The following is a 13,643-nucleotide window of genomic DNA, read 5'->3' on the forward strand; positions in this document are numbered from 1 at the left end:
CTTGGTAGTGCGGGAAACTGAGGCACACAGAGGGGAAGGGGCCTGCCCAGGGGCCAAAGTGGGCTAGAATACATGGTTCCAAACTGTCGGGGGCCTTTCCAATAGTGACCCACGTTCTTTCCTTTGGGGCAGGTTTGGGTGCCCAGCCCCTCTTTATCTGGGCAGCTGTAAACCATCCTTCGGATGGGGGGGGGGCAGAAAACGAGGTTCTCTGGAGGCTGAAGAGCAAATGGGGTGGGTGGGGTGGGAAAGGGCCTGCAGGGTTGGTAGCTGTCCTCTCCAGCAGCACAGAATCCGATGGGGGGGGGGGCTACCCACATTATCCCCATGGCCTGCGTCTCATCTTAACCTGGGGTAGGTGGTCAGCTCTGAAACCTACTCAGGAGCCTCAGCTCCCACCTGATTCTTCAACTGGTCAAAGGGTGGGCCTGCCCAGAGAGAATGAAGCACACTGACATGTCAGCCCGTTTCCACATTGTTGCTTGACACTCCCAACCACAAGAATGGGCCTTGCCCCAGCCCAGCCCCAGGACTTTGACAGGGCTCAGAGCCTCAGGCCTGGGCCCTGAAAAGGGCCCTTTTTCAATGTGGAGGGAGGGGGATCTTGGCTCTGCTTGTCACCAGCCACGTCAGGGTAGGGCCCCATGCAGCCGCCCCACCTCCACGAAGGCCTCCACACAGCGGTCGATGTCCTCCTCACTGTGCACGGCTGAGATCTGTACCCGGATCCGGGCCTTGCCCTTGGGGACCACTGGATAGCTGAACCCGATGACGAAGATGCCTGGTAAGGTAAAAAGGGTCAACCTGGGGCTCAGCAAAGGCACACACACTTTGGGAGACATGCCACATGGTTCCTGCTCCCCTGAGGGTTACAGAGAGCAAGGGAGTTGCCCAAGGTCTCCCAGACATGCAAATAAGTCATGGCCTGGGATCTTCAGCTGGTCTCGAGAGGGTAGTAGGGGGAGAGTATGGGGGAGCATTCATAGTACAGGGGCTCCCTCCTCTTTTCTCTGAGGACCCATAACCGGTCTCCTTGTCCTGGCTTCCTCACCTCTCTTTAGCATGTCATCCGCCATGCAAGAGGCCAGCCGAGCATCACCCAGCATCACTGGGCAGATGGGATGATTGGCTCCCAGGATGGTGAAGCCGGCAGCCTCCATCTTACTGCGGAAACTGTGGGCACAAGCTGGGTGTCACAGGTAGCCAGGGGACTGTGGAGGGTTCACACCCACTCCTGATGGGCCTGTGATCTGTGCCCAAGTCTGCAGGATGGACCAACAGAGCCAGATGCAGATGGGGAGCCGGGCAGAGGAACCAGCAGACCAAACCAGAGAGTGAAAAGACAGGATAATATAAGATGGGGAGACATAGGGTCATTGACAGAGAAATGTACCAGGAAATGGAAGGAAGAGGGAGACAGAGAAGAGGTAGGTGGGTGGGCAGGCAGCCCTTGGTTAAAAGGGCTGAGTCCTGTGCAATCTGCTGGAGGCATGGTATGGGCAGAGGGCGGGCACATGGGGGCAGGCCCCTACCAGCTCCCCCACCCCCAGCCTGTCCCACCCCTGCCAGGGACCGCACCGCTGGGTCTTGGTTGCCATAGTCTGGACGATGGCGTTGCTCTCCATAAGCAGGTCCAGGGCCTTGGAGGCACAGCCGACGACAGCAGGGGGCAGGCTGTTGGAGAAGAGGTAGGGCCGGGAGCGCTGCCGGAGCAGGGACACCAGGGGCTCAGGCCCTGTCGTGTAGCCCCCTGAGGACAAGGGCAGAGGTGAGGGCGGGAGTCAGAGGCCAGGGGCCAGAGCCTACCCCGAGCCCCTCCTGGGAGGACAGTCCACACTGCCCTCTTCTGTAGGGTCCCAGCCTCCCCTCCCCACCTGCTCTGAGACCTCTCCAGGGCCCTACCTATGGATAAGGGGACCCCAGGGGCATGACCCTGCAGGTACCTGAAGCTCCACCCAGTGCCTTCCCCAGCGTGGAGTTGATGATGGTGACCTGGTCTGTGACACCCAGCAGCTCATCCGTGCCCCTGCAAGGGAAGCTAGCACTGCTACCACTGGCTGCCTGAGTGCCCAGGGACCATGGGTTAGGGGAAGGGCTGGCTTCCTGCTTTCCCACCCATCCTCAGAAGCCCAACCCAAGGAGATGCATGCTCCCACCGTCCAGTGGCCCCCAGGAAGCCAGTAGCGTGACACTCATCCACAAAGACCAGGGCGTCATATCGAGAGGCAAGGTGGCAGATCTCCCGCAGGGGGGCAATGTCGCCATCCATGGAAAAGGCCCCATCAGTGGCCACCAGGCGCAGCCGATGCTTCTGTAGGGAAGCCGTGGACAGGTGATGGCTGGTGTCCCCAGCTGGGCCAATCCTCCCATTCTCTATGCTGCTCAGGGCTCTAAGGGCTCACCTTGCCCAGAATCTGGCACAGAGGCTGGCATGTAAGCATTACTGTGTTGGGGCCGGAGCATCCCGGTCCTCATCTATGCCTCCCTGAGCCACGCCCACCTCTTCCAGGGCAGTCCTGGCCAGTGAGAACAGCTCAGTCTCTCCTGCGAGAGGGAGGGTGGGGTGGGACCTCTTCTATCCTGAAGCTCATCCCACCTTTATGCCCAGCGGGGCCTGCCACATGGAAGGGGACGGCTAAAAGTCAAGGCAGCTTGGTACAATGGAAGAAAGCCTTGGGGCAGAAGGATCTGGGTTCAAATCCTGTTTCAAACTTTCATGTTCTTTGGGAGTGCAAAGTGGGTCCCTCTAAGCCTTAGTTCTTTCACCAGGGGCGAGGCTAAGGATAAGCCCGGTTCTCGCCTTTGCCACCCTTGGGCCTCGCCCCACCTGGGCCTCCTGCAGCTTGGCCTCCAAGTCAGCCATGTCCAGGTGGTGGTAGCGGTATTTATGGGCCTTGCATAGACGGATGCCATCAATGATGGAGGCGTGGTTCAGCTCGTCTGACAGGACTGCATCCTGTGGGGTCAGCAGGGCCTGGGAGAAAGTACCTGGAGTGGAGCTTCTGCCCAACCACCTAGGGGTTCTCCCTCCCCATGTCTACGTGAGTCAAAATTTCACTGCCATCAGGGCATTCTGCCGGGCAGGGAGGCACGGAGCCCCTGTCTGCCTCTGTCTGGATCCTCAGGGCCCCAGGCCTGGGCTGGACCAGGGCCCAGCTCCTGTGAGGGCAGGTGAGAACATGTTTGGCGAGGACCTGGCCCCGGCTAACTCCGACCTTCCCACTGACGTAGGTTATCTCCCCCATGCCCTGGAAGCTGGTCCCTTGCAGGTCCCAGGATTCTTCCTGCAGCAACCTACTTGACCCAAGCTTAGCCTCCAGAAGGAAAGGATCCTGGCGCCTCTAGGCACAGCACTGACATCCTGCCAGGTTCCCCTCACTGCTCACCCCCAAGCCTTCTTCCATAGCCCAGCAGTCCTCACCACTCCCACCTGCGCCCCCACCCCCCCAAACCTCAAAAAGGCCAGCATTGGCATCAAAACAGCTAGGATACAGGATGGCATCCTCCCGCTGATGGAAGCGGGCTATCTTTGCTTCTAGATCCTTGTGGATGCTCTAAAGAAACAGAGTGAAACAGGTGTTAATGCCTGCGGGGTCACATGAAACAAGTCTTGGGGACAGAGGCTTAGAAGGTCACAGACTCCGCACAGAGGGCGTGCAGCCTTGGCCTCTCCCTTCTTTCTTCACCACGGGGGTTCCCCCAGAGCCAACAGGAACCTGGCAGATGGTTCTCCCTGAGGGGTCAGGAGCTCGCTAGATACCCCTACCTGGTGGGACCTTCGCCTATAATGGAGGCCTAATGACGAATTATGGGGGATGATGGCCAGGGAAGATGTCTTTCTGACATCAAAGTTAAGTGCCTTTTTTGGTTGCATAATGGCAAGGAAAAGGATTATATAGCTTTATTTGGGCCTGAAATTCTTGTATTTGAAAGCTGTTTGGTCAGGGTGAGGGCTTTGCTGGAAAGGGCCCTGGCTGGGGGTTAGGAGTCCTGTTTCTGACATGCATTTCACCGTCCCCCTTCTGAGAAGATGGGTAGTAATCCTCATATGCAGTCAGGAGCGAAGCCGTCTGGGTTAAACTCCTATCATAACAGTCTGCTGCATGCCCTAGAGGAAGTCACCCCATTTCTCTGGCTTCAGCACCCTCATCTCTGTAAGAGACAAGAATATCCCCTACCACTTATGATGGTTAGGGGCATTAATGAGTTAATATTTGTAATGTTCTTAATACAGTACCTGATACATGGTAAGCACAGCACTGTAAGTTTCCCATCTAGGTGTTTATTTTGTAACATTTACACAATAAAATAATCAATGTTTACGGAGCACTACTACGTGCCAGGCACTCTTCTAAGCAGTTCTGCGTGCAGGTGGTGGAAAGGGACGCTTGGAGAGACTGGAAAGTTTCTTTTGCAACACAACAGAAGCCTGAGCTGGCCTTTCTGGTGGATAGCTCTAGGCTAAGGGTGGGCCCAGGGCCCTGGATGAGCTGAGCTGGCTAAACCAGCCTTGCTGACTGTGGGAAGCAGGCAGTTGGGGTCAGCGCCTAACGCTGGGGACAAGGCACCCTCCAACCCCCCCCCCCCAACAGCCACTCTGTACCTGGGTCCCACAGATGAAGCGGGTCGAGCTAAGGCCGGCTCCAAACTCCTCCAGGGCCTGCAGACCTGCCTGGATGACCTCAGGGTGGCTGCTCAGGCCCAGGTAGTTGTTGGCACAGAAGTTAAGGATTCCTGAAGTGGAGGACAGCACGGACACAGCGGCTCAGGGCAAGAAAAGGCCTGGAAAGGTGTCTGTGCCAGGCCCTGGGGACTCAGAGAGGAAACGAACCTGGATTCACCCTTGACAAGGCAACAACCACATAGTATGATCCACTGCGGGGCAGAGGCCAGGATGGGGAACTAGGGGCCCCGGGGAGGGACCCAATCCGACAGGTACAGGAGAGGGAGGGTCAGGAAAGGCCCCTCAGAGTGGTGCCTTGAAGGATAAGAAGTTTAGACTCTGGCTCTGAATCACATTGTACCCAGTGAGGAACGTAGCCCTACCTCACAGGCTTCTCCTGCCCCTGAAGACGACCAGCAATCCCCCATGTGGGCCCTGGTTTCCTTGTGGGTAAGTGAGCAGGCTCACGTGCCCAGTGTGGTCCTCAGACTCTGCATAGCTGACTTTGCTGCCTGGTACAGAATCACGTGCCTGAAGTGTGTGGGTGTGGGGGTTTCCTTGAGACCTCAACTCCTGATTTATAAAGCCCAAAGTGAACACAGCTGACCTGAGGGGGAAACTGAGGCCTGTAAAGGGCAAAAGCACGAGGAGAACCTGTGTCTCATTTCCCATGTTTTATCCTGCTCCAAGCTTCCCCCAGGCAGGGGTAGGGGGTTGGGGGGAGGATGGGGAGGGAGGCAGAGATTTTTTGGGGGCACCTCGGTTTACAAATAAATACAACAGCACCAAGGATCCCAGGCCTATTTCCTGAGCAGAAAGCGGGTTTGGGAGCCTGTTTATAAGCAGCACCATCTGGGGCCTGGAATAGACAAGACAGGCGGTGACCACTGGTTAGACAGACATGAGGAAGGCCCAGTGGGTCAGTTCATGGTGTGACTCCTGCAGCAGCCGGCTGCCTTCCTCTCGCTGTGACTCTGGCCGGCACGTTGGCTTCTCTGACCCACAGGCTGACCTTCTAGCTCCAATATAAGGGAGAACCTGGACCAAAGCCCAGCTCTGCCCGCTGCTAGCAGGGGCTTTTGGGCAAGCCATTCCACATCTCTGAGCCTCAGCTTCTCTGTCTGTACAATGGGTTTAGTTCTTCCCACGCTGGGAGGTCTGCAGGAGTCCACGTGCAGCAGGGAGTGGAGACCAGCTCCAGGCGGCAGCTCCAGAAACGCGGGACTTCTGGCTGCCTCCTTCCCACCCCCTTCCTTGAAGCAGCCAGGTGGGAGCCAGCTGGGTGTCTCTCTTTTTCTCTCACGTCCTCACAGGACCGGGTCTCACTCCAGCCCTACCCTGAGTCAAGAAGGTACTCAACAGATCACCTCCCTCCGTGGAAACAGGTTTAACTAGGTTCCAGGGAACCCTGGGAAGCCGTCAAGTCAGCCTGATAGATTGGGAAAGGTGCCGGCGGCTACGAGAGCAGATACTGCCCCCTCCCCGGCCCCCTGCCACCCAGCCCTCCATTCCGGCCTGGAACCAAGGTCTGCGAACACCCGGCCGGGTCCAAAGACTCCCAGGAGGGGGGGAGTTACCTCCGGAGACGCCGTCCACGTGAATGCGCGGCCCCTGACGGGACGTAATGACCCGCTCGCTCTTCCAGGTGCCAGCGCCGCGGATCGCTTCCAGCTCCTCCTCCAGGACGCCACGCAGTTGGGTCAGCGCCGACTGCGCGCGGCGGCTGCGGGGGGCCGCGGAGAGAACGGCGTGGAGCGCGCGACCGGCCCACATGGTGCCCACTTTCACCCGAGAGCTCCCGGCTAGCCAAGGGTCCTGCGAGCCGCGGAAGACTCGCGGTCCCGTGGCCTGGGGGGTGGGCGGGGGCCGGGCCTCGGCGGCCAATCGGAGCGAGAGGGCCGTTAAAGGGGCGGGGAGGCGGGCCCAGCGATGGGGAGGCGGGCCCAGGGATGGGTGGGAGGGGCCTGGCGCGACCCACAGAGGATGGAAGTGGATTGATGTGTAAATTGAGACTGGAGCGCTCCCCGTGGGGGAAGAGGACGCGACCCGGCGGAGGGTGGCGAGTCCCAGGGCCCAGCCTACCAGATCCCCCACCGTACTCCCAGCCCCTGCCTACACACCCAGCGCCCGGAAGGAAACGGGGTGCACCCTGGACCCCAAAGGCAAGACCCTAGAAGCAGGCTAAGGCACGCTCTGTACTCTTCAGTCCCGTTTCCCGGTTCCTGTCGAACTGTTGGAACCGTCCCCCGTTCGCAGGTGCAAGCACCCCCAGGATTTCATCCCACCTCGCCTAGCCGATTGCCCTGCATTTGCCTCCAGCCTTAAAAGTAAGGAAAAAAAAAATGCACCGCTCGTTTCATTTTTCAATTTTATTTTAAAGTTTTAAAATTACAAAGACAGCAAATTCTGCCCGGCACAAATAACACTTGTTTAAAAAAAAAAAAAAAAAGGAGGGGGTGGACCACGCACAAGTGCGTATTTTCCTATATTATTAAAAATAAAAGACAACTGTACAGGTTTTTTTCTCCCAGCTCCCGGGCGTGAAACGTTAAGTACTAGCTCTAGATATGTATATATACATATACACACATACACACAGACCTAGCTGTGAAACTACTTAGCAATTCAAAATCGACCGCAGTATGTCTTACTGTCCACTCCCCGCCCACTCCCCCGTCCCCCATCTACAGCTACTTTTATAAAAGACTCAAAAGTAAAGAGGTCGGGAGGTTTTTAAGTGGCAGGTGGCAAGGCTGGAGCCCCACCAGGCCCTCAGGCCAAACCGCCAATCTTTCTTACACAGGAGGAACCAAAAACCGGGGGAAAAGGAAAGAAGTCCTCCTAGGATACAACCCGATTGTGTGGAAAAACCCAACTTTTAACAGGGCACACTGAGGCACTTGGCTGACTGAGTCCCCACCCTTCCCCCAAAGTTTCCACTCCCGTTTAACATGAGACTTTCTGAAGCCACAAAAACCCCCCAATGGCTAGTTTCCAGCTGACTGAAAGAAGCCGCTCAGACAGCTTCTCAGACCAGCTGTCACTCGGACAACCCCCTCCTCCCCTTCCCTAGGACAATAGGGAGGCCACAGGGGCACTCTAACAGTGAGAAGGAAACTGCATTTGGACCCCCCACCGCTCAGTATAGGAAGGTGGAAGTCAGCCTGGAGAGGGCCCCCCCCCCCTCCTTTGCCATCCAGCTGCTGCCACCCCTCCCCTCTCCCCACCAAAGTTCTGGAACTCTCACAAGCGGTGTGCAACCTAGAGAAGGCTGGCTCACCTTAAAGCTACTCCTACAAACGTTACCATTTCCAGGCTCCCCCTCTTCTAGTCGGAACGAGCGGCCTTGCCCATTCTCTCCTGCCCCTTTACCTTCCTAATGAACAAACCATCCAACCAAACAAAACACACAAACCCACCCAAGTCCCTAAACCCATTAAGTAGATTAATAACAAGTCAACGAAACAAAATATAAGTACATTCTCATCATTAGAGATGAGATTTGTGGTTGCTGTCCTCGCACGATTTGTTAAGGAAAAATGGATTATTCCCTAATTTCTGAGGCATCCAAATAAGGGGCAAAGGACTGCAGATGAAGATCAAGAGAGAAGAAAAGAGAAAAGTATTTACAGAAAATAGGAGACAGGCAGGAGTGTCCACAAGAAAAGCCCCATTGTCACTTCTTCTTGCCGGCCCTCTTGGCACTGGACTTGGCTTTGGGCTTCACTGGCTTGGCCTTCTTAGGCTTGGATGCCTTGACCGGCTTGGCCTTGACAGTCTTGGGTTTTTTGGTTTTCTTGGGCGTGGCAGCCGGCTTCTTCTTGGCCTTCTTGACTGGGGTGGCTTTGGGCTTCTTGCTTGGGGCTTTGGAGGCAGCCTTCTTGGGCTTGGCTGCCTTCTTTGGCGCGGCCACCTTCTTGACTTCCTTCTTCGTCTTCTTGAAGGCCACTGACCTCTTGGGCTCGTCGCTTTTGGCCAGCCGGAAGGACCCTGAGGCACCCACCCCTTTGGTCTGCTTGAGGACCCCAGTGGTGACCAGGCGCTTGATGGACAACTTGATCTGCGAGTCGGCGTTCTCACCCACCTTATAGTGGCTCTTGATGTACTTCTGGATGGACTGGCGCGAGGAGCCAGCGCGGTTCTTCTCCGCCTGGATGGCAGCCACGATCATGTCTGAATACTTGGGGTGGTCTGTGGACTTCTTGGAGGCCTTGGCCCGCTTGGGCTTGGCCGCAGGGGTGGATGTGGAGTTCTCGGTCATGGTGGCCTGTCTGGTCCAGCTGTTGGAGGACGTGCCTTCAAAAGGGCCAGCCCTCGTCGGAGGCCGAGGAAAGCCTTACTCGGAATCTGCTCTGGCGCTCCTCCTGACTCCCCGGCCAGTCCGGGACCCGGCTCTCAGGGACCTGGCTCGGGTCGCGGGAGGACTCGCCAGGCCGCCTCTGCGTGGCCCAGCCCCGCCGCTCTCTCGCTCGGTCTCGGCGCCCGGCTCGGGCTCGGGCTCAAGCGCGGGCTCTGCCTCTGCCTCCGCCTCCTCTGCCTCCCCTTTCCCAGCTCCGCGTCTGGCGCTCGGGCGGCGCATCCGGGTATTTAGCGGCGGCGGGCGGACCGCGGTGAGGACAGGGCTGCTGGCTGCCTGCTCCCGGCCCGGAATGGCGCCGCGCCGCCGCCATCTGTGTTTCTTCCGCCGAGCAAATCCGACCTTTCCCCCCGGCCCGGGCCTTCCCGCTCCCCGCCGCCGCCCGGGACCGCTGCCTGGCTCCCTGGGCTCCCCCGCCGGGCATCCCGCCGGCCCGGCCGCCGCCCCCCGCGCCCGCCACGCGCCCCAAACGGCGCCGAGGACCGCTGGTGCGCCTGCACATTTCCCCTTTGCGGGGGGCTGGCTCTGCGGGGCCGGGGAGCCCGGGTGCGGGAAAAACCCCGTAGCAAAGCTCCCCCCTGGGGCTACCGGAGAGCCCGCTCCCGGCCCGCGGCGGGACCCCCCAGCCCGGCAGAGCGGCTGGAAAGCGGCCCCAACTAACACACGCTGCCCAGAGCCGGGCGACTCCCAGCCGGGCCGAGCCGGGACAGGGGGGAGGGGTCGCTCCCCTGGGGTCCGGTCACCTCTCGGGGGTCATCCCGTCACCGGGCCCCCCGCACCTCTACCTCTTCTCTGTCCTTGGGGCCCCTAAGCAAACTTTCCCTGGAAGAGTTGTAAGGGCACTTTCAAACTTGGTCCCTTCCCCCTCCTCTGCCGGCTCTCCCCCAGCGTGCTTCCTGACCTCTGCGTGGCGGTTCTCTCCTGAGGCCAGACCCCCACTACTGCCTGGGACCCCCGTGGGAATGAGGAGGGGTCTCCCGAGTCCTCTCCTTTCCTCAGAGACCCCCCACATCGCCCATATATCCTAATCGGGAATTCGTTCATTTGCCTCTCTCAGCCTGGGCGTTTTGGGGGTCTCAGAGGCTGAACCTTGCTGTCCCCACACCTGAGGCACAGCCTGGGGGTCAAGTCACCCTCCCAAGGTCCCTTGAAGTCCGTGGGGGAGGGGTCTGCAATGGAGGAGCTGTCCCAAAGGCTCCAACGAGAGACTTGTGCTGGGGGCCCCTGGGATGAAGAGAGGCCCTGAGTGCTTTGGGAACTTGGAAAAACGGGGCTCTGGGGGAGAGGTGGAGGAGGGGGCCGCGTTACTTGGGTCCTGATTAATCCTCGGAAAGTGTGCAGTTGCTCAGGGAGCGGTGGCCGGGACCACCGCCATTTTGCTGGGAGGATGCGATGTCTTTGTTAAAACGTATACCTCTTTTCCGTGCTGCTTGGCAGGTATAGATGAAGTGAATAAGGGGTGTCACCGTCTGAAGGGAGTCTTGAGGGCCTCCGAGGGACTTTAGGGGTCCAGAGGCCAGCAGAAGGGACCCCAGAGTTCCTGGGACCCCTTGTCTATGAAACACATCCTAATCACGTGCAGGGCCCGTTTGGCAGGGACCCTGGGTTGAGATTCTGGGATGCTCCCTCCCTAAGCCCCCCTCCCACAACAAACCCGCTTTTATTCCCTAAGTAAAGAGGCAGGCACTCTTCATTTAAACAATACCCTGGGAGTGGGGGGTTTATAGCTGGTCAAAATGATGAACGTGTCTCTGTTATGGTCCCGGTGCTGTTTGCAGACACTGGCTGTTGGGGAGTGGAGGAGGGATGGTTGGAAGGTTTAGGTGGGGGATGGGGGGTCGTAGCTGCAGTTGGGGGAAGGGCTCCTACTGGACTTGGGGCCTCTCTGAGGCCAGGGAAATTAATAGGTTTCCCCCACAAACACCAAGGGATGGATTAATCCAAATGGTGGGGGGGGGGGTGGAGGGAGAGGGAGGCCTGAGACTCGCTATCAGATGCCTTCTCACCGGCTTATCTTAGTGGCACAGGCAGGGAAGGGAACCGACCAAGGGCCAGGTTAGTTCAAAAGGTCAAGGTTCTTATTTGGATGATGTCAGTTACCCCGAAGTTTCCTGATTTGAAAACACATTTTGGTGGGTTTGTTTTAGTTATTTATTTACAAAGACAGTTCTGGTTCCCACTAAAATCTAGAGGGGGAAACAGGCCATCCTAATAGCCACCCCTGGGTCCGAGATGGGTACACACACCCCACACCCCACACCCACGCCACGGCCCTGGGCGTCTTAAAATAAGGACTAGATGAATCCTTTGGCACGATGATGAAACAATTTTATTTACACAGCGCCTTACAGTTTGCAAAGTGCTTGCTCTCCACGTTTCTTGATTCTTTGCGCCTCCAGCCTGGGGAGGCAGCCACCGTGATCACTCCGCTCCCCCGCATCCCCATTTTACCGTGGAAGCCGCGGGATTCGGAAGAATGGCTATGGGGGCGCACTGAGGCTCAACTCCGGGCGCCCCTAGGTCTTCTCTTCATTTTGTAGCTCTCACATCCCATATCCCTACCCATCCCAGAAACCTGTAAATTCTCTCCCGGAACTGAAGCCAGAAATGGAGGGAGGGGTCGCCTCGGAGTCGCGAGAGTTTCCCGCCGGCAGACAGTCCCCCACGTCCAGTCCCGCGGCGGGATTCGCTATCCCAACCACCCGCCCCAGCTGGGGAGAATTGGGAGGAGAAGGGAGGGGGCCGGGAGTTGGGAGCAGAGTCCGAGATCAAGGGGACAAGATGAGGAAAGGCTGCCTCCAGATTGGCTTGGCCTCACCTCCCTTGGTTGACACTGCAGGGCCTGGGGGCTTCTTGACTCCCGCCCGGCACCCCGCGGACCGCTCTCTGTCCGCACCAAGCGCTGAGCCGTTTTCCGGCGGGCGGACGGCGAAACTAACCACCCTCCCACCCGGGCCTTTTACGCGAGCCCTTTAAAAACCCGGGAGCCGCAGCGCTGCGGGCAACTCCTCCTGGGAAATGTAGTCCCCTGGCGCCGAGTCCTCGCACGGTTCTCCCATCCCCCTCCCACCCAGGACCCTCTTGAACCTCAGAACCGCCTGTCCACCCCCGGCGAGGGGCGGGGGTCAGACATCATCTGTCCAGTCACATGGGGAGGGGCCCAGGCCTCCCAGCTGTTTTTCCACCTGTGAAAAAAGGCTTCCGTGTCTCCACCTGTAAAAGGGTGAAAGGCCATCTGTCCTACCTACCTCCGGGGTTGTTGTGAGGGTGGAATGAAATCCTGTACGGAAAAGTGTAAATTGCATTAGAATGCCATGCCTCAAGTTTTTCTAATGTTCGTATGTTTGCGCGTGCCAGCCTTTATTAAGCCCTTGGTACACACATAACATCTTCATTTTTCAAAGAGGAGGTCTAAAATGACTGAATGACTTGTCCAAGGTGGGTCAGCCTGAAGGTGGGTGGCAGGGTGACAGTCCCAAGCCAATGACTCCCACTGCACCACCTGTGGTCTCATGAGACCTTGCAAGACATGCACTCATTCTGGGCTTTAGAACCTTAAATCCCAGGCACTGGGGTAGGCACCAGGATATGGCGGTGAACAAGGTAAGAGATTCCTGCCCTTGTGGAGCTGACATTCTAGTTGAAAAGATAGATAAGCAATAGACCAGATAAAAAAAGTCAATTATCCAGTGCCTTGGAAGGCCATAATTGCAAAGACAAAATTAGAACAGGATAAGGGGGAGGTGAAGGGCAGTGCTAAGAGGAGGTGGTTGGCAATTTTCAACAGGGTGGTCAGAGAAGGCCTCATTAAGAAGCTGACATGTGAGCAAAGATTCAACGGAGGTGAGGGAAGAAGGCATTCTTATTCTTGGAGAAAAATTGTTCCAAGCAAAGGGAACAGCCGGTGCAAAGGCCCTGTGGTGGGAGTATACAAGGTGGCTGAATTAAGGAGGACAGCAGAAGGAGATGAATTTTAAAAAGGTAAGGGCTGGGGAAGTAAAGGAGGCACAGGTCAGATGGGGTTTGTGGGACTTTGGCTCTTACTTGAATGAGATGGAAGTCATGGGAGAGTTTTGAGTGGAGGAGGACATGATGGGACCCACAGACAATAGTCAGACCCGTTTAACTCTGACTGCTGTGTTGAAGAGGCTGCAGAGGGCAAAGACAGAAGCAGGGTGAGGAGGTGGTTGTGATAATCCAGGTGAGAGATAATGGTAATTTGGCCCAGGTGACATCAGTGGAGGGGATGGGGAGTGGTCAGGTCCCAGGGGCACCCCAAGGACTTTGGCTTGAACACTGGGAGACAGAGCTGTCGTGGACAGAGGCAGGGAAGACTGAAGGTGAGCAGGTGGGAGGGGTCTGGCTGGGTTAGGCTGGAGATGTCTCCCAGATGGATGAGTGGAGATGCGGAGAAAGCAGGTGAATAGGAGGACCCTACAGGGAGAGTCTGAGGTCTCAGATGCACATTTGGGATCTGTCAGCAGACAGTGGGCATTTAAAGGACTGGCATTTAAAGGACCAGATCAGAGGGACAGCTGACTGCAAGAAGGACCGGGCCTGGGGACACTGACAGGAGGAGGTGGGAGTGAAGAGGAAGCACCAGCAGAAGGGACCAAGAAGGAA

General features: G+C 57.5%; 2 protein-coding genes across 2 annotated transcripts; both read right to left on the reverse strand.

Annotated features, from left to right (window-relative positions):
• Nucleotides 1-457: 457 nt before the first annotated feature.
• On the reverse strand, nt 458-6,532 carry GCAT (glycine C-acetyltransferase). The gene is made up of 9 exons (XM_080810592.1): nt 6,241-6,532; nt 4,604-4,734; nt 3,453-3,554; nt 2,828-2,974; nt 2,157-2,311; nt 1,944-2,026; nt 1,579-1,750; nt 1,052-1,173; nt 458-781 (listed from the first exon to the last, which is right to left on the reverse strand). Exons 1-9 carry the CDS (start codon nt 6,434-6,436, stop codon nt 630-632), a joined length of 1,260 nt encoding a protein of 419 aa, XP_080666718.1. The 5' UTR covers nt 6,437-6,532; the 3' UTR covers nt 458-629.
• Nucleotides 6,533-7,017: 485 nt separating this feature from the next.
• H1-0 (H1.0 linker histone) lies at nt 7,018-9,218 on the reverse strand. The gene has a single exon (XM_080812255.1). It carries the CDS (start codon nt 8,922-8,924, stop codon nt 8,340-8,342), a length of 585 nt encoding a protein of 194 aa, XP_080668381.1. The 5' UTR covers nt 8,925-9,218; the 3' UTR covers nt 7,018-8,339.
• Nucleotides 9,219-13,643: the final 4,425 nt, after the last annotated feature.

This window comes from Martes martes (genome assembly GCF_963455335.1).
Source record: "Martes martes genome assembly, chromosome: 8".
NCBI lineage: Eukaryota > Metazoa > Chordata > Mammalia > Carnivora > Mustelidae > Martes > Martes martes.

Coding starts and splice junctions, on each gene's coding strand:
- GCAT (XM_080810592.1), bottom strand. CDS start 6,436: ATGTGGGCCGGTCGCGCGCTCCACGCCGTTCTCTCCGCGGCCCCCCGC. Junction 1,751..1,943: donor GGCACTGGGTGGAGCTTCAG/GTACCTGCAGGG, acceptor CCTTGTCCTCAG/GGGGCTACACGACAGGGCCT. Junction 1,174..1,578: donor ATGGCAACCAAGACCCAGCG/GTGCGGTCCCTG, acceptor TTGTGCCCACAG/TTTCCGCAGTAAGATGGAGG.
- H1-0 (XM_080812255.1), bottom strand. CDS start 8,924: ATGACCGAGAACTCCACATCCACCCCTGCGGCCAAGCCCAAGCGGGCC.